The sequence below is a fragment of the Globicephala melas genome, chromosome 15 (assembly GCF_963455315.2).
Source record: "Globicephala melas chromosome 15, mGloMel1.2, whole genome shotgun sequence".
NCBI lineage: Eukaryota > Metazoa > Chordata > Mammalia > Artiodactyla > Delphinidae > Globicephala > Globicephala melas.
In genome coordinates this window covers 25,687,524-25,715,273 of record NC_083328.1, presented here as the reverse complement: position 1 = coordinate 25,715,273, position 27,750 = coordinate 25,687,524, and the positions used below count along the sequence as shown (strand labels likewise).

At 46.1% G+C, this 27,750-nt stretch overlaps 2 protein-coding genes across 10 annotated transcripts in view; one reads left to right on the top strand and one right to left on the bottom strand.

The window, feature by feature from the left end:
• Nucleotides 1–296: 296 nt before the first annotated feature.
• Nucleotides 297–23,925, top strand: NTAN1 (N-terminal asparagine amidase). 6 transcript variants are annotated; one of them, XM_060285596.2, is made up of 10 exons: nt 299–521; nt 6,032–6,134; nt 6,211–6,276; nt 6,561–6,669; nt 8,549–8,622; nt 10,229–10,282; nt 10,828–10,881; nt 11,926–12,023; nt 13,354–13,467; nt 22,921–23,925. In XM_060285596.2, the coding sequence occupies exons 1-10, from the start codon at nt 441–443 to the stop codon at nt 22,939–22,941; spliced, it is 774 nt and encodes a 257-aa protein (XP_060141579.1). In that variant the 5' UTR covers nt 299–440; the 3' UTR covers nt 22,942–23,925. The 6 variants fall into 6 exon arrangements, with proteins under 6 accessions (XP_060141578.1, XP_060141579.1, XP_030739893.2 ...); XM_030884033.3 differs by lacking the exon at nt 22,921–23,925 and adding an exon at nt 13,878–14,221 and having other exon boundaries at nt 306–521; XM_060285595.2 differs by lacking the exons at nt 13,354–13,467; nt 22,921–23,925 and adding an exon at nt 12,206–13,322 and having other exon boundaries at nt 297–521.
• Nucleotides 12,125–27,750, bottom strand: part of PDXDC1 (pyridoxal dependent decarboxylase domain containing 1) — a 51,336-nt gene continuing 35,710 nt past the window's right edge. Inside the window, exons 14-25 of one of the 4 annotated variants that reach the window (XM_060285592.2) lie at nt 25,299–25,362; nt 23,877–23,933; nt 23,492–23,580; nt 21,925–22,030; nt 20,286–20,457; nt 19,566–19,684; nt 19,175–19,296; nt 18,104–18,196; nt 17,919–18,015; nt 16,934–17,038; nt 16,190–16,416; nt 12,125–13,521 (exon numbers count right to left, since the gene is read on the bottom strand). In XM_060285592.2, coding sequence (XP_060141575.1) covers nt 13,462–13,521; nt 16,190–16,416; nt 16,934–17,038; nt 17,919–18,015; nt 18,104–18,196; nt 19,175–19,296; nt 19,566–19,684; nt 20,286–20,457; nt 21,925–22,030; nt 23,492–23,580; nt 23,877–23,933; nt 25,299–25,362 — 1,311 coding nt within the window. In that variant the 3' untranslated portion in view covers nt 12,125–13,461. Of the gene's footprint in view, nt 13,522–14,573; nt 16,417–16,933; nt 17,039–17,918; nt 18,016–18,103; nt 18,197–19,174; nt 19,297–19,565; nt 19,685–20,285; nt 20,458–21,924; nt 22,031–23,491; nt 23,581–23,876; nt 23,934–25,298; nt 25,363–27,750 lie in introns of those variants that run through there. The other 3 variants (XM_030884029.3, XM_060285593.1, XM_060285594.1) reach the window with 3 other exon arrangements.

The following is a 27,750-nucleotide window of genomic DNA, read 5'->3' as shown; positions in this document are numbered from 1 at the left end:
CAGGTTCGGAAACTCGGAAAACTTGCTCAAGGTCACTATGGGAAGTGGCACAGCCGGGATATGAACCTAGGCAGGCGGCGACCCCAGAGCCCGCACTCAGGCCAGGTTGGCTGAAATGTGAGCCACGCTTTCAGAACTACATTTCCCAGCGCCCCTAGCGGAGGCGGGGCACTCCCTCCCGTTTGGACTACGTTTCCCATGGGGCCATGCGCCACCCCCCCCCACCACCATAGATTTCCTCAGCCTTTTGGGGCTGCACCGCTTCCGTCGGACTCCACTTCCCGGTGGCACCCGCGGCTGGGCGCGGCGGCGGGGCGGCCCGAGAGAGAGGGCGAGGGCGAGGGCGAAGGCGAAGGCGAGGGCGGGGGCAGGGGCGGCGGGCGGCCCGCGGCTGAGGAGGCCACCGCCTCCCTGGGCCTGCCGGGGCGGCCGCCTCCGCGATGCCGCTGCTCGTGGAGGGGCGGCGAGTGAGGCTGCCGCAGTCCGCTGGGGACCTCGTCCGAGCCCACCCGCTTCTGGAGGTGAGCAGGGCCCGGGCGGGGGGCTTCGAGGCTGGCCCGAGGGAATCCGCAGGCGGTCCAGAGCCCTCCTCACCCCGCCGCCACCACCCGCTCTCCCCGAATCAGGCTCGAAACTTGGCGCAGCGGAGGTGCTATCGGCACATCCGGAGCCCAGGCCGCCGGCAGCAGAGTTTCTGCCCTCGCTTGAGGCATCTGTGGAGCTTTTACCTTCTTTGGACCTTAGAGGGCATCTGCTGAGGCCCCTCTTTTCCAAAGGAGGGAACGGGGGCCCAGAGAGGTTAGGTGACTTGTCCAGGGTCGCCCAGCACCGCGGCTTCAGGACACCCCGGGACCCCCTTTTTCCAGACAGGGCGGTCCCAATCTCCAATCCGGACTTGGCCCGTTTAGGCAAATCTGGGCAGCGCCCTTGCTCTTTCCCTCGCCGGGGATCCCCACCCGTGGTGAGCGCGGCATCGTCCTTGGGTCCTCAGGAAGCAGGAGGTTTTCTGGGGTGGGCAGGGGCATCCTGGCGGGTCGCCTAGTCTTCTAGACCCGGGATCTGGGGCTCCCGGTTAGTTTCAGTCGGAAGAAAGGGCCCTATTTTCACCCAGCTGGGGCGTGTTGAGGAACCACACCCTATGGAAGGGTTTTTTGTTTTGTTTCCTGCTTTTGTCCTTAGATGGACCTCTGAACCCTTAGTCCAGGCTTATGCAGACTGTTTAGAAAAGGGTTCTTACTGTAAAAAAAAAAAAAAAAAAAAAAATCCGAACCAAACCTCCCACTTGCCCCAGATCCAGTTAAGGGGAAATCAACCATTTCATTGATTTAAGAGATTCATGTTGAGCCTCTAATGTACGTTGCCTATGGTGTTTGCCTCTTTCCCCACAATCAGGACATTTATAGGGTGGGGATGTTTTTTAATCACAGGGTGGCTCAAATACCATGACTGTTAATTAAGTGCCATAAAGGGAAAAAAAAATGCCCCTTTTCACTCTGCAGAGTGAAGCCGGGGAACCAGATTGAGTCTGTAGGCTTAGGGAAGGTATTTTTGGGTTTTCTTTTGTAACAGTTGCAGGGTGATTTTGTCTGCATGCTTGTTTTGTTTATTTTCCTTTGGTCTGGCCCCCAGAATGTAAGCTTCCTGAAGGCAGACAGTGTGTCTTTGTATCCTCAGAGCCTAGGGCAGTCCCTGTCAGTGAATCTGTGCTTTGTAAATATTTGTTACACAAATGTCTGAGCAGAATGACCCCTGAAAATGACCCAAAAGATGAGGCGGGGGGGGGGGGGTGTTACTGACAGGGAAAAGAGGACAACTCTGTGTGGTTCTCAACTTGCATTTCAAGAAAACAGTAGTGATATTAGCCAACACATATGGGGCACCTAGCAGACACTAGGTTAAGTGTTAAATACTTTCCTTGTACTGTGTCACTGCCACACCATGAACTGGTGTAGTTGGGAGTACGACTCACCAAGGGAGAAAAATTGCAGCTGCCTAAAGAATATAGGTGGCACCCTATTTTTACGTCTGCTTGAAATTTTCTATGATAAAAAGTTAGATCAGTGTCCAAGGCAGCCCCCTAAGTGTGTAGAGAGGGGGGAATGAGATGAGATACCAGGGCGGCTGGACCCCTAGAAGGGAGGTTTGGCCTCTCTGGGGAGACGTGGCCTAGAAATGCTGTGTAGTGGGGACCAGTTTGCCTTACAGGAACGGGGGGGGCGGGGGTGGGGGCACTTCCATCTCAGCAGCCTAAGGGAAGAGGGGGAGGGCATTCTAGCTGAGCAAGCTGGACTGTGCCCCGTGGCCCCTGGGCGGGAGGGGAAGGGCCCCGAAGGCGGGTGGACTGGCCCGTTTCCCTGGCAGAGAGGGCAGGAGGGGCAGAGTGGAAGATAAGCTGGGAGGGGTAGGTCGTACCTACGTGGCAGGGGTTTAGATGGATCTTTCAGCTGACATGCAGTGTGGAGAAATGAAAGGTTTAATTATTTTTTTAAATAACAAGTAGTGTTCCCTTGGTAAGAAAATAGAAATTATAAATCTCAAAAAGAAGAAAAAAGAATCTGTGACCACAACCATGCTTCACATTTTGCTATACTTTTTTACATGATAGCATTACTATATATTCTGTTCTATAATGTGTCTTTTTCATGTGACAGTAGGTTGTGAGTATGCAGTAGCAGCACTTACAAGCCTGTCCATAGCTATGCTTAGCATAGGATAATAGTAACAACAGCAACAATGATAGCAATGCTGTGGAACTTGCTGAGCATCCCAGCCCTAGGAAGCAGGTACTGCTCCTGTTCCCATTTTACAGATGGGGACTCTGAGGCACAGAGGGTGGAGTAAATTGCCCAAGATCCCACATCCTGTGAATGGTGAAGCCTGGATCACAACCCAGGTGGTCCGCCTTTGCCTCTAGAGCAGCAGTGCTCAATATGTTAGCCACTGGCTGCATGTGGCGATTTACATTTAAGTTAATTAAAATTTAATAAAATTTAAAAATCAGCTCCTCAGTCACAGTAGCCGCGTTTCAAGTGCTCGACAGCCACGTGTGGCCAGTGGCTGCTGTATGAGACAGGGCAGGTACAGATCCTTGCCATCGCTGCAGCAAGCGCCTTTGGGCGGTGCTGTGTAGAGCCTTTGTTCTTAACCAGTCACTGGATGCTCAGGAACTGGTCCTGCGGCCTCTTGAGAAACAGTCCCATGGAATTCCACGTAACTTCGTTCCTGCCTTTAAGCATGCGCAATATTTATGCTCTTTCCCCATTAGGAACGTTCACAGAGCTAAATCTCTATAAACCCCTGTAATTATTCCTCAGAAGGGTTTTTTTGAGCAGAAAAGCGGGGTCAGGACAGGGGACCAGAGGTGGGGAATGGTGACAGCCACCCCCTACAGACCTGCTGTCAGTTAATCCTCCCGCAGCCTAAGGAGTGGCCGTCATCAGCCCCGTTTCCCAGAGGAGGGGACGGAGCACCGAAGCTCAGCCTAATGCCCAGGTCACTGGCTCAGGGAGAGGCCCCCGGGCACTATATTGTAGGAATTTAGGTGTAAGGGAAGAAAGGACTGAAATGAGGTAGCGCCCAAGGGGTGGGAGGAAGGCTCAGTTCTGAGGGCTGCGCCTGGCGGCACTCTCATACTTGCTCTCCCGTTTTCTTCAAATTTCAGTGTCACTCATAAGTAGCTTTCTGGGGACACAGCCACGGCCACTTGTCATGTGTCGTCTATGCTGCTTTCACGCTGAGGAGCTGAGACCGCACGGTCTGCAAAGCCCAGGATACTTATTGTCTGGCCCTTTCCTGAAACAAGTGTACTGACCCCTGCGTTAAGAGAACAGTGCCATCCGATAGGGATTGGGAAATGAGGATGAGCCGTAGCAGGGAGAGACTGAGGGAAAAGATATTTTTTCGTGAATCTGAGCGTCCAGCGAATAAAAAAAGTTCAGAAAAAGTTCAGAAAACGACTGCTTTTATTTCAGAAAGGATGCGAGTTTATAAAGTAGGACTGTGTGTTTTTCCACAGAGGAGAACTTTGGCTAACCTTTTTTCATTTTTTAAAGTGAAAGACGAAAGCAACGTTGCTGTTTTCACTTTCTGGCCATTCTCTCTCCTGATAATTTGTGCTTCTGTTTCTCTGGGAAATAGTAGGAGCTGTGTCGATGAGAGACATTGTGATTTTTGGTCTTGGGCACGCAAGTGATAATTCATTTCTCAGAAATAGCTTTGCTTTTGGGTGGTGACCAAGTTGTGAAAATAAGTGGTAAAAATTTGCCGTGACTTCTCCCTCCCCCTCCCTGAAAAGAACAAAAAGAGGTAAGTATTAAAGGAATAATAAAAAGGAAATTCTGCATTCTCCTTTATCTTATCTTGAATTAAGGTGAGAAATGGCGTGAAAATGAAAAGTGCTTACTGCTATGAGGTGTTGTGAGTTTTTGCACAATTGGCTGCATCTCTTTCTCCCAGACTCAGCCGTCCGATCACACACTGCACTTCACTCAGTCCTTAGTTCCTTTCTTCTTTAAAAAATTTTTTTTATTGAAGTATAGTTGATTTATACTGTTAATTTCTGCTGTACAGCAAAGTGATTCAGTTATATATATACTCTTTCATATTCTTTTACGTTATGGTTTATTACAGGATATTGAATATAGTTCCTTGTGCTGTACTGTAGGACCTTGTTGTTTATCTATCCTATATATAATAGTTTGCATCTGCTAATCCCAACTTAGTTCCTTTCTTAAGTGGAGGGGCCAGTCTCACTATAACTGCTGCCTTGCTTCCAATTAATGAAAGTTTATTAAAAGAGAACCCTCTAGAACTCGTCAAGTGTATTGTCATGTTTTTTTACATCTCTTGTATTTTGTTAAGTAAGCAAGTACTAACCTAAATTAGCACCAACAGTGAGGAATGGCCAGAAGCCAGTATAAGACCATAAAAATATTCCCTGGTCTAGACAGTACACAAGCTCTGTATTTGCACACGTGGTTAGGAAATTGTTTATTGAGGAGTTTATTTGTTGCAAGTAAGAAGAAAATTATGAAACATTTTAGTGATGCCTCAATTTGATGTTTTTGAAGACAAAAAAGTTTAGTTCTCATGAAAGAATTAACCACCTGAGTTTTTTCCCCCCAGGCTTACTAATAGTTTATACAAATATTCAATTAGTCAGAATTTTCACACCTAATATTAACCTGTCTTTTCATAAATTTGTTTATTTATGAGGGCTCCTTTTTGGTTTTCTACTTTAATAACATAATTACATCATAAGACATTTGGAGAATAGAGCGACAGTTAAATGACTTGTGTTTGCCCTGTTCTAACACAATCATGGTTATATTGGTGAATTTCCTTCCAGTATTTTTCCCTATATGTGGCGACATTTTTAGCATTGTTGTATTAACAGCATATTTGCAGCTTAAATTTTTTTACTTGAATCTTGCTCTTCAGTTTATATTTCCAAGCTCTTTTCCCATAGTCTTCATTTTTTCATGTCTGTGCAGTTAGCAGTTGTGAGTTGGTTCTGCATAATTTACTTGCCTTTTCTGTGGTTGTCCCCAGCTTTGTGCCATTCTCGATAACACAGGGATTGAGTGCATTTGAGGTTATTTCCACAGTACAGATTTCCAGAGGTGGGAATTACTAGATTAGGAGACAGGTAAGGTCTGGATCCCTCCTCCTCTTTAAAGAAAGTGAAGGTCTGTGATTTCTGAGCCACCCAATCCACTAGTCCATATGATCTGATTCTCTTTACAATTGTAAAGAATGGGGAAAGATTTTTGCATCTTATTTCATAGGTACTAGGGTCTTGTTCTATAGGGTGAAAAAAGAACAGAACTTCCTTGTTTCCTTCACATTGTTCCACATGGTAGTTACTGCTGCTGCCTTTTTATTTTAGCTTTTCTGTCAGATAATACACACACCTCAGACCTCACAAGTGTGTGTTTCCCACGTAGGGCACACTTTGGCTCTCTCCACCTCTCTAGTCACTCAATCCTCACTAATTTCCATCACTATTTTATTTTTTTTTTTAATTAAACAGGAAAGAGCCAGACTTCTCAGAGGTCAGTCTGTTCAACAAGTGGGACCCCAGGGCCTTCTGTATGTTCAGCAAAGAGAGCTTGCAGTGACCTCCCCAAAGGATGGTAGGTTAGGAAGCAGTGAATTGGGCGTTATCCCCAAAGGCTATTGGATATTTTATTTTATTTCTTTTTTAAACAGGCTCCATCTCCATTCTGGGTTCTGATGATGCCACCACTTGTCACATTGTGGTCCTGAGGCACACAGGTATGATGAGAGAGATGAAGGAAACCGTTAACTTAAACGGACCCGACACGTGGGACCATGAATTTCTCGATTTGCGTTTCCTGGCTCCGCTTACCTCTTCTCCATCTGCATGGCCCCTCCCTGTGGCCCTGGTCAGATGGGTTGGCTGGGCAGCCCAGACGTCTCTATTTTTCCTTTTACAGGCTGTTCAAAGATGAGGCGGTCCGAATGGACAGGCGTAGACCTGGCCTGCTGCCCGAGTTCTCATCGGGAATAACATGAGTCGTTTCACCCTTGTTCTTCAGGTAATGGGGCTACCTGCTTGACACATTGTGACGGAACTGACACCAAAGCTGAGGTCCCCTTGATCATGAACTCCATAAAATCCTTTTCCGGCCACACTCAATGTGGAAGGTGAGCTCCACGCTACTCTGTTTTGTGATATTGGGAACTTGACACCATCACGTAGAGGGAACAGCCGTGGCAGCTGTTCCAGCAACGTGGCCTGTCACCAGCACAGTGGCCGCCTGGTCCCCCTGGAGCAGAGCGTGGCCCAGCGTCGGCCCCTCGTCAGTAGTTGCTGAGGGAGTGAATGGGTGGCGGGTACGAGGGGAGGTTTGACTTTGAATCTGTAGTTCTGTTCTCAGTAATGTCCTCTTAGATGTCCGTTTTGCGGACATTGCCTTGTTACACCCCAGCGGTGGAATCTCTTCATTCTTTCAGCAGTTGTTTGTTGAACGTTTCCTGTGAACTAGAACTTGTTTTAGGGACATAGCAGTGAATGGAGTAGACAAACCCTGCCCCCGCGGGGCTCATATTCCATAGCAAGGAGATGTCAGCAAAACAGGATTTTAACGGTGGACAGGGCTCTGAGGAAAACAGGGCTGGGGAGGAGCCGGAGATGGCCGGGAGGAAGGGGGTGCAGTTCTCAGTGTCATGGATTCTGTATGACAGCTGACGCCTGCCCTGGGTGTCCACCACAGCGCCCAACCCTCTCACCGGTGACAGAAAGCATGACCACCTGTTTCACATGTGCGGCCCCGAGATTCAGCTTCCCAGAGTCACAGGGTTAGTTAAACGGGAGGCCCATGACCCCAGCCTGGCTGTCTGGCTGGTACTCACGCCTGTCCTCTCCCCTTTCTCTCTCGTTGGCGGGCCTGGCAGGCATCTCATCTTATTTGAAGTCTAAGGCAGCAGTTCATTTGAATGAACTAGTCATATGCAAGTTCTTAGAATTCCAGGGCTTTAAAAGACCAGCCTCTCTGTTCTGAGTTTCACTAATGTAACACAGAGCAGTTTTAAAATTTAACTCTTCTCCTGCCAGGTCTGCGACAGGCTGGGCTAGCCTCACGGCTTTGTGGCTTGTGCAGTCGCCAGACTGCTGGGCCCTCCAGGTTACGTAGCCGGACTGGGCCATGGGCCCAACTCCGTGATTCTCAGCACACAGTTGTGAGATAGAAGATGTCACGAGGCGACTTGATGCTTTGCCCTGTGCTGCTGATGCAGAAGATTCTGGTTCATTCCTCAGGAGGATTTCGTCTGTCAGTAGAAGGGATGTGAAATACGGCCACACTTTCCCAAGCTCTGGTTGCCAGGTTGTCATAGGCTGAGGACCAGGGGTTAGCAGAGAAGTGTGCATGGGGCACTCAGGGTTAACAAAGTTAGTGTGGTCTTTCCAGCTGTAGGGCTTCCTACCTGGAGCTTTGCTGTGCGTGGTGACTCCCTTAGGGAGTAGGCAAGGCTTCCCAAACTTATTTAACCCCAAGAACACTTTTTTCTGTTTCATGAGGCCAGTGTTCAGGGGAACACACTTTGGGAAAAGCTGGTGTTGTAGATAAGCATGTGCTTTAGACACAGACGCAGTTTCCTTCTCTGTGAAACGGAGATGCAAACCCATCTCTCCACGACGCTGGGTGGTAGAGAAGACGGCGTCTGTGCAGGGAAGGTGTCAGTCCCGCCCTTCCCAGTTCTGCACCCCAGGTCCTCTTAGGCTGAGACTTTTAAGAGGTTTTGGAAGCATCCCGCTCGGGGCAGGTCCATTGTGTGACATGGTTGTCTTCTTCCAGAGCAGCCTTTTTCACCCTGTGCCTCGAGGTGGCATCATGTTGGTGTTAAGACACAGCTCCGCTCGGCCCCCAGGCACCCGGGCAGCGTCCCAGTGTGCCACATGGGTTCTTGTGCATGTGCTGAGGTGTAAACGGGGCCCGGGAGCCGAGAGCTAAAGTTCACAGCAGACCCAGCACACGCTGTCCCGTGCTGTTCGGCCTCTGACCACCTCCTGTCTCTTTGCCAGGCTGGAAGTGCACCTCGTGGGCGGCTTCAGTGATGACAGGCAGTTGTCACAAAAACTGACTCATCAGCTTCTTAGTAAGTTCACTTTCTTCCTCAAATTTGATAAAAATATGTATCTATTTTTGCTTAGATAAAAATCCCAATTAGTACAGAACCCAATTAGTATCTATTTTTGCTTAGATAAAAATCCCAATTAGTACAAAATCCCAATTATTAGTACAGTACAAAGGGGTGCACCTGCTTGGAGCCACACAAACTGCTCAGCTTGGAATCTTCCATAAAGACAGGATAGCAAAGAGCTAAATGCTTAGAGGTAATGGGATGGGGACAAGATTTTCTTTCAAAATAGCAGGTGATGCATCCCAAAATAGCAAGTGCTGTGAATTGTTTGAAAACAAGAACCACCTTCTGGGCAGAAATGTCCATTTTAATCTGAAAAGAATTAAAACCCCGATAAAAGCCAATTTTTCCCCTGTTAAATTAGCAAATATTAAAAAAAAAAAAGATGTTCTTTGATTAACCATGAGGCAGCGAGGTGGGTGTATTCCTGCAGCACTGGAACATACTTTGGTGTAACCTGTCAGGAAAGCCATTTGGCATCATGGTCCATCATGGACCCAGTAATTCCCCTTCTGGGAATGTATTATAAGAAAATAATCTGAAATGTACACAGAGATTTATGCCCAAAGATGGGCAGTAGAATGTTATTTACAATTGGAAATAATCTAATGTCCATTAGTAGAGGAACAGTTATATAGCCATTAAAAAATAATACTTATGAAGAGGTTTGAATTACATGAGAAAATACATATGTACAAAACAATCAGGATATAAAATTGTCTACATCTGAGCTCAGCTGTGCAATGGACAAATATGGCAGGAAACATACTGAATGTTAACTGCTAGGATTATGGGCATTAAAAGCCCATACACTTATATCTTTAAAAACCCACATATTCTTTCCACTCTGCTGTATTTTCCAAATTTTTCATAATGATCAATTTTTTTATGACTGATAATCAGGAAAAAAAAGTTATTTAGGAAAAGGGTAAAAATCTTATGAATTTGTCCCCCCAGCCTCTCAGAATGGAGAGAAGAATGGAAAGCCTTGGTCGAAGTTTCCTTTGAGCTTGAGGCTAGGAGCACATCTGTCCCTTGGCAGGCAGGGTTCTGGGCATCAGCTCATGTGGATCTGACCTCTGATAAGAGGCCAGGTTGTGACCGGAAGGCTAGTGGATCGGACTCTCTGTCCCCTTCTTGACTTGTTCAGCATATGCTCTGCTAATTAAAGGAACTTTTTTTTTTTTAATTGTGTGTCAAATGCCTGAAATCTTTTGAATACTGCACACAGCTCAGAACTGGCTTACATATTGGCAGATGGATTTTGTTTTTTTTGTTTTTGTTTTAGTATTTATTTTTTTTTAGGCTGTGCCGGCTTAGTTGCGGCACTCAGGATCTTCCTTGTGGCATGCGGGATCTTTTTAGTTGCAGCAGCATGTGGGATCTTCTTTTAGTTGCAGCGTGAGGACTCTTAGTTGCAGCATGCACGTGGGATCTTGTTCCCAGACCAGGGATCGAACCCAGGCCCCCTGCATTGGGAGCGAGGAGTCTTACCCACTGGACCGCCAGGAAAGTCCCTAAAGGAACTTGTTTGACATCAGTTTTTAAATTCTCATCGTAGGTGAATTTGACAGACAGGAAGATGACATTCACTTGGTGACATTATGTGTGACAGGTAAGTTCTGCCATCTTTCCCAAAGCAAAGCTGTAGATTTCGGGGATGTTTTGCCCTTGCTCTTAAAGCAGGACCCAGCATCCGTGCCTCAGTCGCAGACGGCACTGTTTGTCAAATGCTTTGATGCCTTCTGGCTTTTCCCATATCTTCTGGGATGGCCTTCCCCGCCCTTCCCACTCCAAATCCTGCTCAACCTCAGTTGAGATCCTGACCCACCCCCTTGAGTGCAACTCCTCTGTCCTTCCTTGGGATTCTCAGCAGTCTGCTCTGTACTCCTGGGAAGGTGAAGGGGCCAGATCCCGGAGAGGAGCTGCCGCCATGCGTGTAGGCGGCTGGGAGGCCCAGACTCTGGAGAGGCGGTTTGTTCGCTATAACCTTACTGCTCTGGGGCTCAGCAGGGAAACAGGGACACAGTCCCTTTCATGTTCTGATTTCCCCCCCTTTTGCAGTGGGGACTCCTCCTTGGCCTTTATTTATGGAAAATAAAAGCGATTGTTGGTATTTATTAAAAATTGATCTTAAAATTTCTTTTTTTTACGTGTTAGAATTAAATGACCGGGAAGAAAATGAAAACCACTTTCCAGTAATTTATGGCATTGGTAAGTAGCATGTTGATCGGAGGGTTTATTGGTCTCACACTGACAAGACAAGCTCCAGTTAAAGGCCGATTCCACCAGCTAATAAGCCCGTTGCTGTCGGTGTGTCACAGCCTTAGGTTCTGATCCTGACTTCTCGGTGTATTTGCTGGGAAAGAAGCTTACCTTCTCTAACCTTTATCTACAAAATAGAGAAAACATCCACATCCTAAGGCTGTGAAAAGAAACAGGGTAGCAAATATAAAGTGTAGGCATCACCCCCATTAGGAGAAAGCTGAATGTCAGTGGTCTCTGCTCCCCCAAGAGGCCTCTCTGCTTTTTTCCAGCCGGTGCTCTGGGGGCTGGAGCAGGGCATTTGAATTTGAATCTTAGGGATTCAGTCGAATCCCTAAGAAGATTCAATTGAATCTTCTTCCCTTCTTAGGGAACTAATTAAGGTTTTGATTGAGAACAAAGATCCTACAAAGGAAAGTGTGCAACCACCAGGCTAAAGAAAACCCAGAACTTTCCTCCCTCCTGTAACAGCCCCGAGGACTCCCAAGGCTGTAATAGGGTGAGCCTGCCTGTCTCTACAGAGGGCTCCTGCCGTATCTGTGATATTTATTTGGCTGGGCGTTCACTGCTTTATTCTCTATACTTTGTATGTCTGAAATAGTAAAAACCAACACACAAACACCAGATTTGGCCCCAGTCCCAGGCCATGTTCGCAGCCGTGTTTGGTCACAGGGCTGACCAGCGAGGCTTTGCCACGCACTGCCTGAAGAGATGGTGCGCCTCCTGTGGGGGGGGCCCTTGGTTTGGAACCAGGTCTTACCTAGTCCAGCTCAGGCCTCAGCTCTTCTCAGCGAGATGCTTGGCTAAAGGGTTGCATTATCCCTTTCCAGGAAGGTAGATGCTACAGACACCTAAGAGTAACTTTGTTCAGTTTCCACTCTTTTCTCTCTGAGGGAGACTCATCCATATTCTATTACATGTGGTGGTAGAAGTGTGAGACTGTGCCAGCCCTTGTGGCTTTTGTCAAGGAAGTCATCCTGTTGTCCCTCACAGCTGTCAACATCAAAACCTCGGAGATCTACAGAGCCTCCTTCCAAGACCGAGGTCCAGAGGAGGAGCTACGTGCCGCACGAGCTTTAACAGGAGGACCAGTGAGTTTGATTATCATCTTTGTGTTACAGGGTTAAGGAAAAAAGGGGGGCATCAAACTCCAAAGTCTTAAGTTTTATAGACCTTAGAAATGAAAAGTTTGTCACTTCTTTAAAGTTGTACATGATCAGGAACCATCACGAACACGTCACGTAGAATAATAATGAACGTTTTCAATTATAAGCTCAAGACCCCAGTTCTCTGCCGTGAAGATGTTGGGGAGGTATGTGAACACCCAGCACCCAGATCCAAAGAGAACGAGCCCCTTTTACTTTGTAAGGACTTTACCAGTGAAGCTGCTGCAGAGAAAGGCGAGCTAAGGGGGAAGAAGAGCCTTCTCCCCTCTGCACCTCAGGATCACACTCTCCTCCGGACCAAGTAACTGAAGACCAGTTTGCTGGGATGAATTGATTAACCCCCAAAATAATCAAATCACTTTAAGAGTCTGATTGCTTTAGGGTGCTTTTTAATTAAGTAACACCTTCATTTTAAAAGTTAGAAAAATAAAAACCTAAGACTTACACATTGAGGAATGGGTGAAAGAATCCTTTTAAAATGCTTAAAGTGAAAAAACTAGAAATCGCATTCAGAGCACCCAAAAGAAATCTGCTCACTTATGAAATACTGCCACTTTCATTGGAAATGTCTGGATTCAATGGTCTGTTCTGACAACCCTTTGACATTGTTAGGGTTCCTTTTGCAGCCTCTCAAGTAGCATAACAGCCTTGATTTAGCTAAGATTCAGGACATATTTCAGTCTCAGTAACCAAAATTGAACATTGCTGGTGAAGCTGAAAACTACCATTGGCACATTTGAGAATTCAGGGAATTGATCATTTGGCAAATTAACATTTTTACAAATTGGTTTTCCCCTTCTTCTGATGGGGCAATGGCATGTGTACTTTTAAGTTTCAAGGTTACTCGGGGTGTGAATAATGAGGCAGTGTTTCATGTAGCATTGAGGAGTGTGGACTTCAGTCAGACACACCTGGGTCTGGGCCTGGCCCTAACTCTTATGGACATGTGACCATGGGCAACGGGCCCGTCTCTCTGAGCCTCGGGTTTCCAACCAAAATGGGAAAAATGCCATCTTCCTGCAGGACTGTTGTCAGAACTAAACAAAGTAATGTCTGTTTCCCACAAAGTGTAGTACCAGAGAGGTGGAAAGTATTCAGTAAGTAGCAGCTTCTGTTACTTATGAGACAAAAATTGAAAGAAGCTTATCATCCAGACAAATGCCTTAATTTCAAGACTACACTGGAGCTTGCATTAAAGGTAGGGTTTAAGCTGATAACATTCCTTAAATTCTATCCTTGAAACGTTCTTTTTTAGATGATTAGTATTTACGATGCAGAGACAGAACAACTTCGTATAGGACCATATTCCTGGATGCCATTTCCCCATGTGGATTTCTGGTTGCAGCAAGATGATAAGCAAATACTAGAGGTGAGAATTTACAGGTTGGGTAAATCTTAAATCTGTGGACCTTGGTTTCCTCATCTGTAAGGAAAAAAAAAAGGGATTAGACTAGATAACAGCAGCTTTTCCTTCAGTGTTTGGAGGATGCCATTGGCAGACCCTGTTTAGCTGCTGTGTCAGTCAGGGGTAAGTGGAGTCCTGGATGGACATCTACACAGGGCAGCAGTAGGCAACCAACTGTTTTGTTCTCATTAACCCAGGACACCTCGTTTCTTATGTAATTTTACAAATTACATATATATATATATATATATATAGTGATCTGAGAACAGCCTGATTAATGTTTAAGGAGCAGAGAGAGACTCTGACATCTTTATCAAAGTAGGGAACAGAGCAGGGTTCTTCTCTCATGCCCCAAATCTTGTTTGTTTTTCCAGAACCTTTCCACGTCACCTCTGGCTGAGCCCCCCCACTTTGTTAAACATATTAGATCTACCTTGATGTTTTTAAAGAAATACCCTTCTCCGGCTAACACGCTGTTTCTTGGAAATAAGGCTCTACTCTACAAAAAAAATGAAGATGGCTTATGGGAAAAGATCTCTTCTCCAGGAAGCTAAAAATAAATAGGAATTACCAAAGAAAGCAACTTTTTGGCATGACAAAAGACCACTGGTGGAGGTAGGAAAGAATATCCATTCTACATCCATTCAGTCTTAGGTCTCTTTCCTTGCTCCGTGTTTTTCAAATGACTTTAAAATAAAATCTTATTTTGGCAAAGGCATTTGTTTAGGTTTACTTTTTGGTTAGTAATGAGAGGCAGAAGAGAAGCCAGCTTTCTCACTGTGCTATAAGCAGCTATTTCAGATACTTGGGTAAGTCTAATTCTGCTAAATTAGTGAATAAGGGAAAAACTGTCATCTATTTTGTTTAAAAGAACTATTTAAAATGCAGTAAAGTTCGGTGAGAATTTATACATCTCACAGAGATTTTTTTTTTGACCTCAAAATATTTTAGAAGCATCAAATCCAAAACTGATGTTATATTTTTAGAAACCTTTATTTTTCTGAAATTGTTATCCAAAAGGAAGTTACCATGCCCAATTAATGCTAAGATTTATGAAGTGAACTCAGTGGTAACAATTTCAAGAACCTTTATTGAAACCAACATTCAAATAGTATCTCAAGGGTGAAATTCTGTTTCAGCAAAACCAATTTAACAATTTCAAATATATATAAAAACATTTAAAAATTAATCTTGTTAAAGGTGATAATTTCCCCTTCCCCCATTTTATCTGCTATACTTCATTGCACCAAATAAACAGGGAAGACTTTAATCATTTGCACCAAAAAAAAAAAAAGGAAAATTGCATTTTGACAAGTGCCAAATGTCAGAAATCACATCAGATCAGAGTGTAATTACAGGCTTAATGTGGTATAACTAAGGCTTTCAGTACCTACAGTCCACAAACCCAACGTGAATCCCTACCATCTTAAGGTCTCCCGTAGCTTGACTTCACTGGACTAAAAGGCACAGGGGCCCTTACCTATGATAAACGAAGTGATGCAGTACTTTTGGAGAAGTAGAAACAGGCAGTAATCAAGGGTTACTTCCAATTATTTCAGCAGTAGTCTGGCGTGATCAGCCTGAGAAAGATTACATTTCTGGTTCTTGTTTGAGTTGGGCCCAAAAGGGTGAGCTGCTAGTGGAACAGAAGCTACAGAAGCTCCCATGAGAATGGGTCAAAGGTGTACTTAATTTAGAATTTCAACGTAACGAGGTGCTATACAGCATATTAATACGAGGCTTTTAAGAGTAGCATCTATTGAGTTTTCAGATATTAAACATAGAAATAAGTAGTCTGTACTTGTGTGCCAATTTAAAAGCTTTATCAGTATTTAAAAATATACACATATATATATATATATATATAATATGGTCAAGAAGAGTCTTTACAGTTACCCTTAATAGATGAGTCCTTTAATTTGTTTACAAATAGTATATAAAGGGAGAAATGGATTTGTGGCAGAGCTAAGTCAGACAGAAGCACTGTCCAGTCTAACTTGCTTGACGACCCTGCCACAGCTTGAGCGGACACGGTCCTTCCTGACGTCTCCGGGGAAGCAGCAATCGGGGGTGGCAGGAGAGGGCTTCTGACACTCTTATTTACAATCCCATTGAAACCCACTCTCCTTCAAGCCAAACGCAATCCAGTTGTATACTGCAACCTGATCAAACTAAACACCAAGCAAAACAGATGGCAAAGAATGCTGTCTGTCTCCTCTGCAGCAGGACAACAGAGAACCCAGAGAGTTCTAAAGAAAGCTGTCTTACCGAAGGGTTATTATGTGCAACCTAGTAACTTCTCACACGTGTGTTTAGAAAGATGAGAGCAAGTGTTTCAAGTGGCAGGCACTTGAAATTCTAAGTTTTCTCTGTGAATAAAAAGTGTTTATGGTAACTGGGGGGAAAAAGGTATTACTACAGTTGGGTAGACAGAAACAGTAGTTGTTGGTTGTTCTATCAATACATACCCACAAAATTACACAAGTCAATTGCCCTCCCAGAAGCCTGGCTTTCAGGCACATTTTTGTGCAAAAATCCCAGTTAAGCACAAATAACAGTAATTTCTCTCATACTAGCATGTGGCACAGTTCACATTTTCAGAATAACTTCATCTTCCCTGAAACAATATTCAGTACAGTCTCCAAGCAAACACTGAATTTTATCTTAAGCTCTCTGGCTCCTCTACCTGTGGGCAGTCATCTTCCAGACGCTGGGCCCTGTCCTGGAGGGCCCCCGTCTGCTCGGCTTCTGGAGGGGTGGGCACCCCTGGGTGCCGCTCAGGGCTGTTAGCTTCCAAGGCATCTTGCCCACCCGACAGGTGCTCGATCTTCTCTAAGTCCTCGATGTGACTGACTGAGCTGGTCTCGCTCACAGCATCTGAACCTCTTAGGGACCTTTTAAAAGGCTTCTGGCCTAGAAGGAAGATCAATGAACGGCACTGAACGCTTGGAAAAGGACACCCCTGCAACGGAAGCTGTCTGTGCTCTAAGTGATTGCTTTATTTAATCACAGCTGCTTCGGCAGAAACCCCTGGGATCACTGGCTCTGAAGCATTTAAGTGATGAGGTGAGAAATGAGAGCTGATATGACATTAACACGCCCCCAGTGCCGAGGACTTTGAGGGAACCTCAGTCAGGAAAAGCTCAGGGGACTGAACACCAGGTTAAGCGTGACAGCTATCCAGACCCTGACTTCCCCCGGGGAGTGCTACCCAGGTATTTCCCCAAGGCTTTGAAAAAGCTAAAGGGACAGTGACAGCTGTCCTTAAATGATGAGAAATAGGACTTTGGGTTGAAGAATCAAGAAAACAGAGGAATGCAGGTAATACCAAACGGTTAGGCGTTACATGATGCAAAGGTCTGTTTTACCAGGGGAAATACAACCAGTTTTCTTCAGTGTTAACGAACTCAAACATGGAGACGTGACGTACCTGGAAGTCTCTGTTTAGTGCGAGCGCCTGAGGGGGTCTGAGGCGGTGTTACTCCCGAGCCTTGTACTTTGTACACGTATGTGTGTTCCGTGGACTCCAGGGAGCCTGCAGAAAAGAGGGGGGTGGGGAGGTGTGTGTGTGGGGAGGTCCTGGCGCAGGCGCCCTGGGGGAGGCCCCGGGTCTCCTGACATGTGCCGGGAAGCGACAAAGCCATCTCGCAGCTGTGCCCACGAGTGAGTCCCGGCCCTGCTGGGGTGTTTCAGCCTCGTCTCCCCACGTGTCCTGTGTACATGTGAAAACAACCAGACAGCAGTGTGGCCCAAGTGTGCCTGAGGAGCCAGGCCCCAATGGGAAGTGTCCTTTAGCAACAAGGAATGGATGCCTCTTTGCTAAAGGTTTGGCGGGTTCAGTGTCAGATCATCCCTTGCTGTCATATGACAGTGTAGTCATCATTTCCTGGGGAAGGGGCCCCAGGTTCAGGGAATTATTCCACTGGTAGAACAGGAAAGGAGGGGCCTGCAGCTCAATATCTTCCCCAAATCCCAGCAACTGGTAATACTTGCTAGTTGCCTGGTTTGAAATAAAATGGCTCAGCACTACAGACTATAATCTTTCACTTGCCCCTGGCAAAAGCAGCTCTCTGCTGGGGCAAAACACTAATGAGGACTGCACAGAATGTGAACACTGAACCAAAACGTTCAAGACACACTGTCTGGAGGACTGAACAGCTGAGTGAACGCGTTCTTGTTGAGGTCAAGAGGAGTCTGCTGTGGGCAACAGGCACCTGCTTTCGTACTATTTCAGCTGTCGGGGCAGGAGAGGGAAGATGACAGAGTCCCAGGGGCAGACAAATCTCGCCTCCTCTCACAAGAGTCCCGGCCCAGTGCTTGGTGTAAAGCCTGGGACACAGACAAGGCCCCTCAGCACGAGTGTGGGATCCCAGGGCATCATCTGGCAAAACTCTCCAGATGAAAGAGAGTCCTACCTGCCGTTAGGTTAAAAGTTCTTCCCTTTTGTGAAGCCTGTACTGGAGAAAACCAATTCAGCACGGATCCTACCACGGGGATTTGCCGTAACACCCCCTGCAAAACATAACCGTTGCTCAAGGCCATCCTGTGGAGGCTGGTGCCCAGCCTGAGGCCAGCTGGGGAGCCCACCCTGGAGCCTCACCTCTTCCAGAAGTCGCTCCTCATTTGCCTTCTGCAGTTGAACCTGAGCTTCCTGAATTCCTTTCCGAACCACTTCTGTCATGTTTTCCAGAAGCTGTGTTAAGACCAAGAAAGGCATTATTTGTCTAAGCTTCTTGCTGAAGGCCTAGAACTATTAACATAGCGCTGGGGACATTTTTCAAAAGTATATTAGTAAATGGCACTTTAAAATGTCAGTGTAAAAATAAAACAGAATGTCAAATAGAAGAGGTCAAAATGTTAAAGGAGGCCTAGGCAGACGTACCTTGGTGACCAGCCTCATTTGCCAGGGAACAGCAATAACTGTCCCTGTGATCTGAATGTCATATCAATAGAAAACAGACATGACTCTCAACATTCATGGAGACAGAGGCAGAAGTAATATAGGCGGGTTTGGAAGAAACTTCAAGAAGTCCACCCAAGAATGAAAAAAGTTGGCTCCTAGGCTTCATTTCAAACTCCCTTCTCTTCCGCACCCCTACTACCAAAAGTGAATCACATGACACAGGTTTCTGCCTCCTCTCAGACCAGTCTTGCTTTGGTCCCTTTTCTCTCCTTTTGAGTAATTTCTAGTGACTCGCATATCTGGTGTGGAGAGCGTCCTGTAAGTCTGACAAGCCTGGTCCTCCGTGCCAACTGGCCAAGAGAAGCACGTCTATTACTGGCGGAAAGTTCTGTTATCAGAAGCACCATCCCATCCAGCCTCAGGACCAGCTCCAATCAGGAACTCTTCCCTGGCCTTGTCGGGCAGAGGTGGACACAACTTCCTGAATGCATAGCCTCCCCTAACTTCTGTCCACAGCGTTTACTACCTCAGTTGCTCACATGCGTCTCTTCCCCACTCTGGCTTGTGAGTTCACTGAAGGCAGTGACCGCATCACATCACCGGCATCCCTGATGCCTGCACAATGCCTGGCTCACAGGAAGCCTTTAAAAACTTGGGGAAAGAACGAATGAACAGACACTGCTAAGGGTAGCTTCTTCCTTTGTGACTCCAGCTAATTGCCCAGGGAAAACCCAGAAAAGGAATGAGACACTGATTAGTCTTACAGACCCTGGAGTTTTCCTCGATTTCTCGGGCTGTGACTGCAATGGTCTCCACTAGTTCAGAAACATCTATGTCGTCACTTGCCATGCCAATGTAAATACAGCTCTTCATGCTTTTATACTCAGGGCCTGCGGGCAAAAACAACAGACTGACTTGGTTCCCAAGTCCTCAGACACGGGCCACTCCCTGTACAGCAGCGTGACCAGGCACAGGAGAGCCTCCCCGAGGGGGTGAGGACGTGGATCTAATGAGGAGATGGGACCCAGAGAGGCTGCAGAAGGAGTGGAGGGCTCTATCACCCTGGGAAGATCTAAATAGCTAAGAGAGACCATTTCCCTTCAAACCAGTTAGAAAACAGCTTTCAAAGTTCAAAGTTGACTTTAGAAGGAGTAATTACCCATTTTAAATGTAAGGTCAGATTCCAGTTCATTTAACTTTTTCAGGAGTCCAGCATGGATTTTTTCCCCTTCTGGATCCGATTTCAAACTGCTCTTATCATCATTAGCGTGTTCATACCTATAAACGATATCACATAACAGTACTTCAGCAATCTACAAGATCAAGTGTCTCTTCAGACACAGGATAACAGGTGGAATAGAAGCTACTGGAAGTTACCAAGGATGTGGAATGAGACAAAGGGCAAAGGAGCCACTCAGAGGGTCTCAAGATCAAACCTTTCCAGAAAGTCCCAAGGGAAGCCCAAGTCTCCAGGGGCATGAAATGTAGAAGGAGGGGCAAGGCTGGGAAGTCCCATCACTTGTAAGAGGAACAGGAGGCTTCCCTGATCCAGAGAGGGGACGAAGGGGCCACAGGAGGGACACACACTGAACCAGAGGAACAGGGAACTGGCTTCTCCTTAGTGGGCTGTAGTTCTCTGTACGCACGTCAGTGGTGCACCCAACGTAGTTCTCCTAGTAACTTTCAAGCTGGCACAGAAAGAACACAGCAACTCCTATTTCACTCAGTGAGCGCTGGGCCGCCTGCCCGCTGTGCTCTTGTAAATGCCCAGCACATCTAGATGAACTTTCATCAGACATGAACACGGTCACTCCACGCAGTCATCTTAGATTTCTAAGCTGGTTCACAAAATGACCCACCCACGGTCTTTGCACCGTACCTGACAACCCCTATTCCAGGCCAGTTTGGGTCATCAACGTATAAGAGACCTGCTGTTCCCATCACCTCCTGCTTGAACTCCTCTCGCAGCTGCAGTGTACAGGTCAGGACTGGCAGCTGGCTCTGGATGCAGGCTACGAGCTGATCCACATCCTCTCCCCGAGTTCCTAAAACTGAACACGTGCACAGAATGTTAGGCAAACGCTTAAGGAATGGCTAAAAATGAGGGGGCAGTGCTCCCACTTCTACTGTCAGAAAGTCAGCAGCTCTAGGTATAGCACATTAGCTGAGCTGAGGAGTTTAAAAAAAGAAAAAACCCCACTAAACCCAGATATGGAAGAATCGTGTTAAAAAATCATATAGCTGGCTGCCCAGGTGTAGACACATTTTTTCCTTACACCGAAGAATTAGCCTATCCGATTTAATACACAATGAAATCCTACCATAGAAATCAGATTCTTCTCACAGAAAGACTGCTTAAGTCAGGTTATAAACATCATAGCACAGGTTAGAAACAAGGAGGCGTCCACACAGTTCTCGCTCTATGTTCACATGGAGAGAAAGAGAGGGGTTTCAGGGAGCAAGGGTGGGGGGCAGAAGGGCAGGGTGATGATGGCTTCTGAAGGTCAGAGCCTGAGAAGTCTCCGGGTTCAGGGATGCAAGAGTCTTGGCAACATCACTGCACCCTCACTTCTGCTGATTCCAATGCTTATATGATCTAAGCCTCAACGTAGGTGGCCTGGGGTAGCCACAGCTAGCTTTTCCAGTTTCAGAGGCTAAACCTCTGGGGCTAGGCCCCCTGCATAGCAGGAGCAGAGACTCCTGGAAGGTCTGGAGGCCACTGGCTATCTTCACGATGGCTTTTCTGTGCAGGACAGTTGCCTGCACTTCACCACTTTGATGTTTTTGAGAAAATATCTTTCCAAAAATGTTGAAAACACCTCATGAAACACCATCAAACATTTTCTGAAAATGTTTAAATCGTCTCAGAAAAAAGCACAATCAGATTTTTAAGGCATCTCTTTTCAGCTTATTTTTAAGTGCCTACTATAAAATACGCCAACCACCATCCAAGCTATTTCATATTCATGATCTCACAGTTTAATCTTCACGTCACCACTATGAGGTGGTGGGGAACAGGTCTGGAGATAAGAAACTTGCTCCAGGTCCTACAGGTATGAAATGGCCGAGGAGGGGACAAGAATCCCCAGGACTTTGTCACAAAAGTCCACGTGCTTTCAGCTCTATAGTTCTCTAAAATGTCTACAACAGTGGTTCTCGACCTTCACTGGCCTATTGTGCCCAGGCTCCACTCCAAGTAAACCCAGTCAGTCAACCAGAATCTCTGCAGGTGGGGCCGAGGCGCTGGGAGTTTTCAGAGCTCCACAGGGATTCTAAAGTCAGTCTGGGCTGAGAACCACTGAACAGAGGGTCACAGGACATCAAAACACAGGAATTCAATTGACTTCAGAGGTCTCTCTTTCTGAGAAGTTACCCCGGAAGGTTAATCTACCTAAACTCAGCCCAAAGGAAAAGGAAAAGCCTCTCCAGGGAGAGAAGAGAATATCACAGCCTGGACTTCGACAGACACAGCACTAGTGCTCCCAGAACAGCGACGGCGACCCACGAAGACTGGTTACCTGCCGCGGTAGTCAGGGGGCTGAACCGCACGCACGTGCCCTCCACCTCCAGATCCATGACCGTGAGGCCACTCGCGGGCACCAGCTGCTTCAGCTGTTCTCCCAGCTGCAGGGAAAGGGGCAGAATGAACACACTCCCGCAAGGAGGGAATCCAGTGTCTCTGGACCTGCCCTCGTCCGCTCAGCCCAGACCCAAGAGGCTACTGGAGGCTAGTTTCCTTTCACCTTTGATTTTCTTTGAATACTTACGGTACCTTGTTTTTTTTTCCTTTTTTTAAATTAATTAATTAATTTTTGGCTGTGTTGGGTCTTCGTTTCTGTGCGAGGGCTTTCTCTAGTTGCGGCAAGCGGGGGCCACTCATCATCGCAGTGTGCGGGCTTCTCACTGTCGCGGCCTCTCTTGTTGCGGAGCACAGGCTCCAGAGGCGCAGGCTCAGTAGTTGTGGCTCACGGGCCTAGTTGCTCCGCGGCATGTGGGATCTTCCCAGACCAGGGCTCGAACCCATGTCCCCTGCATTGGCAGGCAGATTCTCAACCACTGCGCCACCAGGGAAGCCCACCACCTTGTTTTTAAAAACCGTAAATTTTACCTTTTTTCTTACTCAAAAATATAAGTTCACTATAGAAAGATCTAGGCAATACACGTAAAGTAAAAAAAAGAAAATTTACCCACAATACACCACTGAGAGACACACACTGTTGACATGTGGTATAACCATCCCCCACCCTCGGATCTTCTGGGTGTGTATGTGTGTGTGTGTGTGTATGTATGTGTGTCTTCTGTTGTCATAAAACATGACATTCTACATGCTGTGTAGTAATCTGCATTTTTTCACATAATTTACAATGACCATTTCCCCTCTGCCGTAAACATGCAGCTATGTGGTTTATACTGGCTGTTCTGAATGTCACTGTGTGGATGTACCATAATTTATTCACCAAAACCCCTAGGTTAGGCATGTCCAATGTTTTTTGTTTTGTTTTGTGTCTTTTTAGGCTGAGCCGTGCAGCTTGTAGGACCTTAGTTCCCCGACCACGGATCTAACCCTCGCCCCCTGCAGTGGAAGCGCGGAGTCCTAACCACTGAGGGCTTCTCCAGTGTTTTGCTAGGATTGGTACTGCTCTAGTGAACATCTTTACATCGTTTAGAATATTCTTTATACTCAAATCCAGGAGGTATGATTTCAGTGTCAAAAAGAAGCCAAAGCATAATGCTCTTGATCCATGTCGCCAGACTGCCAGAGGCGTGCAAGGGTCTGGCTCATGTGCTTCTGGTATCACCAGAGCTCCAAAGTGGCTGCACCGCAGGCCACGTCTTGCATGTTGTTGTTCAGCCTTACACAGCAGCAGGGAAACAGTCCCGTGAGGAACCGGCGGGAACAATGTTGACAGGACCTGCTGGAAGTTGTGCAGCACGTGGGGCTGTGGTCTGCTTAAGAAGCCCAGGACGAAGCCCCGCGCCTTCACAAGAGGCTCCCCCTGTGGGTTTCTGATTTCCCAGACAGGACCATGTATTATCCCAACCATCCAGGACGCAGAATAAAGGGCACGTGACAGCTGATCTTACCCAGCGGTTCAGTGAGTCGCAGGAGTGCCTCTCCTGGCTGACTGCTGACGGGGCCATGTTGGGCGCTGGGATGGCATTAAGTCCTGGATCTGACACACAACACAGAGAGGGGATTCGCCTCCCAGAAACACAGCTAACTACACAACACCCCTCCAACCCCGTTTCACTTAGCTCCCAACGTTAACCTGAGAGAAATGTCTCAACCGGAAATCAAATGTGTATCTCACCATGAATGAACAAAATGGCACATACATACAACGGAGTACATACAGCCGTAAGAAGTAAGGGAAGTCTGTCACATGCTCAACATAATGTACCCTGAAGGTGTCATGCTAAATGAAATAAGCCAGCCACAAAAAGACAAGCACTGTATGATTCCACTTACATGAAGTAAAGCTGTCTAATTCAGAGAGACAGAGAGTAGAATGGTGGGTGCCAGGGGCTGGGGGGAAGGGGGAATGGGAGTTAGTGTTTAATGGGTATGAAGTTTCAGTTTTGCAAGACGAAAAAATTCTGGAGAGCTGTTGTCCAATGATGTGAATATATTTAACACTATTGAACTGTACACTTTAAAATGGTTAAGGTGGTAAATTTATGTTTTTTTAACCACAATTAAAATTTTTAAAAAATATATATGTTACAGAGGGTTTAAAGCTTTCATTTTTCTCATGAAAAATACATTTGAATATATTCTCACGAATAGAATTCTTAATTTCATTTAAAAAGTTTTTCTTTCAAGGAATTTTGAGGGAAAATCAAAGCATAAAATTATAAGTTACCAACCAGTCTACCAGCACTGAGCACCGTGCAGGGAAGTCAGAGACCCAGCAGCACAACAGGCCTCAAAACACAACTGGCTTCCTTTTGTTAAACGGTTGAGGTGCCTGCTTGTGCCAGGCACTGTGCTGGGCACGGGGTTATGATATGAGGCAGACAAGGTTTTTGTCAGGGTGGTGCTTACCTTCTATTGAAGAAGTAGCATAAGGAAATGAAATGAAATCACCATACACTGTTGTTAGGGCCTTGAAAGAAGGCGGGAGCTCTGATATAATGTGAGGGAGTCACCTTGGACAGGACAGGCAGGGAGGACCTCCATGAGGAGGTGGACGCTGCAGGGACCTGAATGGTGAGAAGGAGCCAGAAGAGCGAGAGCGAGGGGGACAGCAGTGCAGAGGTCCTGCTCTAGGAGATGGTGGAGTGTTCTAGAGACTCAGAGAAGACCAGTCTGACTGAAGAACAGTGAGCAGGAAGAGGAAGTCGGAGGGGAAGGCGAGGGCTAGGACCCGCAGGCCTTCCATCTGGAACGGAAGGTACGCAGGCTTCTGGGCAGGGAGGTGGCAGGATGTGGAGAGCGGCCCGGAATGGAGCGTGTGGAATGTATGGAAGTGAGAGGTCAGGTGAGAGGGGACCGTGGCTGTCAGGTGAAAGATAACAGAGCCCTGGACTGGGTAGGGGGCACTTGGGACATTCTTTAAAGATAGAGATTCCTAGATCCAGCTTACTGAGTCAAAATGCTCAGGAAGGAGGGCCCCCAGCTCTATTTTCAAGGGACTCTCTCTCATTCATTCCAGCACTAGTCCAGGGACTGGTGTTTGGAAAACACTGGTTTAATCATAGGAAACTGTCAGGAAAATGCTAAGGCAAATAGGTCTGGAGTTCTTGTGAACATTATTCAGTTTTTTTTTGAAATGATGATAAGATTCTAGCAATCAAAATATTTTGGATTATTTAGTTAACTTGAAGTGGTTTAAAATTCAAAGCCCTTAAACACAGAGAGAAAAATAACCCCCTTTTTAAAATCACCTACCTGAGCCTGGTAACTCCTGGAAAAATCTGAACACCACCACTGGCGAACTGAGCTCATCCTCCACCTAAAAGATGGAATCTGATTATTACCAAGTAACAGTAAATTTCAAACACCTACAAAGTCAATCAGTGAGCTTGGAAAATAGGCTACAGACGTTGGCACTTAAACACATAAAGGGAATCCCTAGTGGTCCAGTGGTTAGGACTCGATGCTTCCACTGCCTGGGCCTGGGTTCAACCCCTGGTCGGGGAACTACCTTCCTGCAAGCCGAAAAACACACTCACACACACACAAACACACACCCCACCACCAACAACAAAAAACCACATAAAAAAGTTCAAAGGTTAATTTCATTTGCTAGAGAAACAAAAATCAATGGTTTAGTAAAATTCTTAAGACATAATTATAAGCCAGTCCCGAGAATACATGGCTGAATTATAACATCTGACACTGATACCTTGAAAATGAAAAGTGGGAGGAAATTTTAATAATTATGGATAAACATGGGTCTAACGTGAAAGATAAAAAAAGGCAAGGAAAAAGTGGCACTAGAATCACTGTCGAGCGTCCGAGCTTTCAAGAATCCAGAAGTGACGCCACCTCAAGCAGGACTGACTGGAGCTTTTTCTACTCACCCTGTAAAACTCTCTGGGCAGGATGCAAGTCCTGCTGGCAATGTGGATAACCACAGTCTAGAACTGAAGCTACATTTTTCTAAATCATTGAAGCGGTACTTATACTCGGGACAGGCATCAGACAACTATCTTCACTAACAGATTTCATAACAGCTGAAGACGTCCACTGCATTAAGATTGCACAGCACTAGGTCCATGTTCTCCACTGAATGAATGTACAGTGAGCCGTCAGCTTTCCCGTGGGGTCAGCACACAAAGGGAGCGGCAATGCCCTTGACAGACTGCGGTATTTGAAGTGGGGGGAGGCAGGAGAAGGGAGAGAGGATCTCTAAGCATTTAACAATTCCAGTACTACAATTCTCGTCTTGAAACCATTTCCCAAGGCTCTGCCAGTGATGGCTCACTCGTAGGCCCACAACAGGATGTGCTAACCGGAGAGCCAGGAAGTAGCTGGTGCAAGATCTTCTCTACTAAGCTTTTCAAAGGGACAGTAGATGTGATTCAGATCAAGCAAGAGGTACATTCAAATCTGCCAATTATTTATTGAGCCAATTCCTGTGCTTTCATAGGTACTATCTCCTTTAACTTTCACATAAACAAATAAATCTATTAATACCTTTAAAGTTAGAGGGGTTTAATATTTATATAGAACGGGGTAAGCCCAATAAGTAAAGAGGAACAAAGTGACAAAATTCTACACCCATTCCCCTATTCTAAGGATAAGGCAGAATGACTTGAGTGCCAAGACTTTATAGTCTTTTGTTTCTTATTTCTTTGAGCTCAGTGGTCTCAAATGTCAGCCTGCACAAGAAATCCTGTACAGGGTTATATACATAGAATTCTGGTTCCAGCAACATGGTAGACCAAGCTAATACTTAAGTCATCAATTCTAAATACCTGAAATGCTTGATTAAATGTCACCAATAACCAAAAGAAGTTCAAACCATTGCTAGGCTCACAAAAAAAGGTGAATCCAGAAAGAAGAGAAAACAGAAAGAATAGTATAAGCTGAGCTGCAGGGGCTGGGGGGAGGGGAGCACGGATGGGGCCTGGAACTTCGCTTTAATGTCTAAGGTCATGGGTTTGAAACCCATGTGAGGGATAGTGCTGAGTTTACATAAAGCCAGGACCCTTGAAAAACACTCTTCATGAAAAGAGAGAAAAACTCCACCCACTGATCAGTAAGAAAGCTTAACTCTGCCTGATGCTCTGTAGAGAGAGAAAAAATTCTCTCACGAGAAATCAAAATGTCAGGCGTGCTCTGCACCTGGGTGGGATGTCCTCTGTAGTGTAAGACTCCTAAAGCTGTGAAACCAACATAAATACATGGACCTAGGCCAGTCAAAGAAAAAAAAATCTAGCTCATAACAGAAAAATTACAACACACACAGGGAGCAAGAGTCAGCAGACACAGCTGAGAGGACAATTTGTGGCCCCAAGGACCGAGACACTGAAACAACCATCAGAACAGACGTCGATCACTGCGTTTAAACAGAAACGAAGGACCAGAAATCTTTTTTTTTTTTTAAAAGATGCTTAAAAAACAGAATAACTTGAAAAAGAACTAAAGAGAATATCCTGAAATGAAAAAGAGGTCACTGAAAGTTAAAACACAGTGAATAGGTTAAACGGCAGATTAGATGCAGCTCCAGAGCAAATTACTGAACTCCAAGAAGGATCTAAAGGGCTACACCAGAAAGCAGCAAAGAGATGGAGGCATCCAAGAGACTGATGGAAGGTGGGATGACAAGGTTCAATATGCAGCTCACTGGTGTTCCAGAAGAGAAAGGGAAAGAGGTCATAGCTGAAAAAATGAA